The sequence below is a fragment of the Portunus trituberculatus genome, chromosome 17 (genome assembly GCF_017591435.1).
Source record: "Portunus trituberculatus isolate SZX2019 chromosome 17, ASM1759143v1, whole genome shotgun sequence".
Taxonomy (NCBI): Eukaryota; Metazoa; Arthropoda; class Malacostraca; order Decapoda; family Portunidae; genus Portunus; species Portunus trituberculatus.
In genome coordinates, this window is record NC_059271.1 from 6,677,501 (window position 1) to 6,680,000 (window position 2,500).

Here is a 2,500-nt window from a genome sequence, read left to right on the forward strand (position 1 = left end):
TAGTAGTAGTGTTAGTATTATCATCATCATCATCATCATTTACTACTACTACTACTACTACTACTACTACTACTACTACTACTACTACTACTACTACTACTATTTAATTCACTACCACTCCTACAATATCACTATGACCACTACTATGGATACCTACTACTACTACTACTTTAATTATTTCACTACCACTCCTACAGTACCACTATGACCACTACTATCGATACCACTACTAATTGTACAATAGCTGAGAGAAGCAGTGTGTGGCGGGTCCGCAGTGCTATAGAGATCAAACCAGTGGCGTATTGACAATGTATATAGAAACAGAAGTAGGACGGAGAACATGCGTGGAGAGGCTTTGAAATGCTTCTCTTCCACACCACCACTACATTTAAAAAGGCTGTAGTTGAATTGACACGGGTTTTCAAGGGTGTTTTAATGGTTCTAGTGACAGATTAACGAGATTTCTACATTGTTAACATGAAAAATCCTCCTGGGAACACGTCTAATCATCTCTGTGGCCTTTGAAAATAGTTGTGGTGAGAGAGCAAAGCGTATCTGAATAAGGAGTTAAGTGTGGCGAGACGAAAGTGTGTGTGTGTGTGTGTGTGTGTGTGTGTGTGTGTGTGTGTTTGTACATGCAGAAGGATTGTGGTATATGAGTAGACACTGGTGACGTGATGTGTGTGGTTATGTAGTGTTGATGTTGGTGAATGTGTGTGGTGGTGGTGATGATGATTAAGATGGTGATAGTGATAGTATGGTACGGTTGAGATGATGACCGCTAATCAAGTCTTTTTCTTCATTTGCGTAGTTGTGTGTTTTCTGTAATGCCACAGTGCAGAGTGAAGGAACCAGATGGCGTGGTGAGATGTGGCTGTTTGTGGTCTGTTGTGATATTGTGACGACAACGGAAGCGAAACAACAGAAGGACAAAACACAAACAAACAGTGAATGCTAAAAAAAAAAAAAAAAAAATCTTCTACTGTTACTACTACTACTACTACTACTACTACTACTACTACTATTTCTACTACTACTACTACTACTACCAGCACCACCACCACCACCAATCTAACCCAACCTAACCAAAATTAACCTACTACTACTACTACCACCACTACTACTACTACTACTACTACTACTACTACTACTACTACTACTACTACTACTACTACTAACCTAAAATTTCTTGACCTAATCTACTACTACAACTGCTACTACTACTACTACTACTACTACTACTACTACTACTACTACTACTACTACTACTACTACTACTACTACTACTACTACAACTACGATACTAACTGTGGTGCTCCGTTGTGGTGATGTTGATGGCGTGTTCAATAACGGTGTGCTCATCTCCTGGTCTTCCTCCTCCTCCTCCTCCTCCTTCTCCTCCTCCTCCTCCTAGTGCATTGTCCTCTTCTTCCTCCTCTTCTTCTTCTTCATTTTCCCTGATCTTCCACCAGTCCTCTTCTATAACAACCTCTTCCTCTTTCCTTGTCACGTCTCCTCTTCCATCTGGTGACGTGTCCTCTTGTTCCTCTTCCTTCTTCTTCTCTTCCTCCCAGGTCTCCATCCTCCTCCTCCTACTTCCTCTTCCTCTGTCTTTCTCTCTCGGTTCATCTTCATTTCCTCCTCCTCGTCCAGTCCGTCTGTTCCTTTCCCTGGCGTGTGTTTCTCCTCGTGTTTTGTTTGTTTGTAAGTTTCCACCTGTAGATTTCCTCTTTCCTCCCTCTCCTCCTCCTCCTCCTCCTCCTCCTCCTCCTTCTTCTTCTTCTTCTTCTTCTTCTCCTTCTTCTTCTCCTTCATCTCCTTCTTCATCTCCTCTTCCTTCTGCTTCAGTCTCCTTGACACCTGCTATTATCATTATGTTATCTTCCTTACCTACTTCTCCTCCTCCTCCTACACTTCCTCCTTCTCCTCTTCCTCTTCCTCCTCCTCCTTTTCCACCTCTTATCGTCTCCTGCTCTATTCTCCAGCTCCATTCCTCCTCCACTTGATCTGGTCTCCATCTTCCACCTGCCCCTTCCTCCTCTTTTTCTGCCTCTTCCTGTCCTCCTCCTCCTCCTCCTCCTCCTCCTCCTCCTCTTCCTCCTTCTCCTCTTTCGCCTCCCTGTCTCCACACCCCTCCATCCCATCCACCTTCCCTATCCACCTCATTCGTTCCCCACACGTTGGTCTCATAAATGGATGAGTTTCTCTCGTCCACTCTGTTTGTCAACCATATTCCATCTACATCTCCTCTTCCCTCCTCTTCTTCCTCTACTCTTCCTCCTCTTTCTCCTTCTCCTTCTCTTCCTGCTTCGTTTTCTCTTGTTTTTCCTTCTCCTCTTTCTCTTCCATCTTCTTTTCCTCCTCCTCCTCCTCCTCCTCTTCTCCTCCATCTTCCTTGTTATTTTCTTCTACTGTTGGTTTTCCTCCTATTCCTCCTCCTCCTACTCCTCCTATTCCTCCTCCTATTCCTCCTCCTTCTCTTCCTCTTCCTCTATCTCTT

At 43.9% G+C, this 2,500-nt stretch overlaps 1 protein-coding gene across 1 annotated transcript in view; it reads right to left on the reverse strand.

Annotated features, from left to right (window-relative positions):
- Nucleotides 1–1,771, reverse strand: part of LOC123505103 (multiple epidermal growth factor-like domains protein 6) — a 19,572-nt gene extending 17,801 nt beyond the window's left edge. Inside the window, exon 1 of the mRNA XM_045256152.1 lies at nt 1,309–1,771. Within this exon, the coding sequence (XP_045112087.1) occupies nt 1,309–1,582 (274 nt within the window). The 5' untranslated portion in view covers nt 1,583–1,771. The remainder of the gene's footprint in view (nt 1–1,308) is intronic.
- Nucleotides 1,772–2,500: the final 729 nt, after the last annotated feature.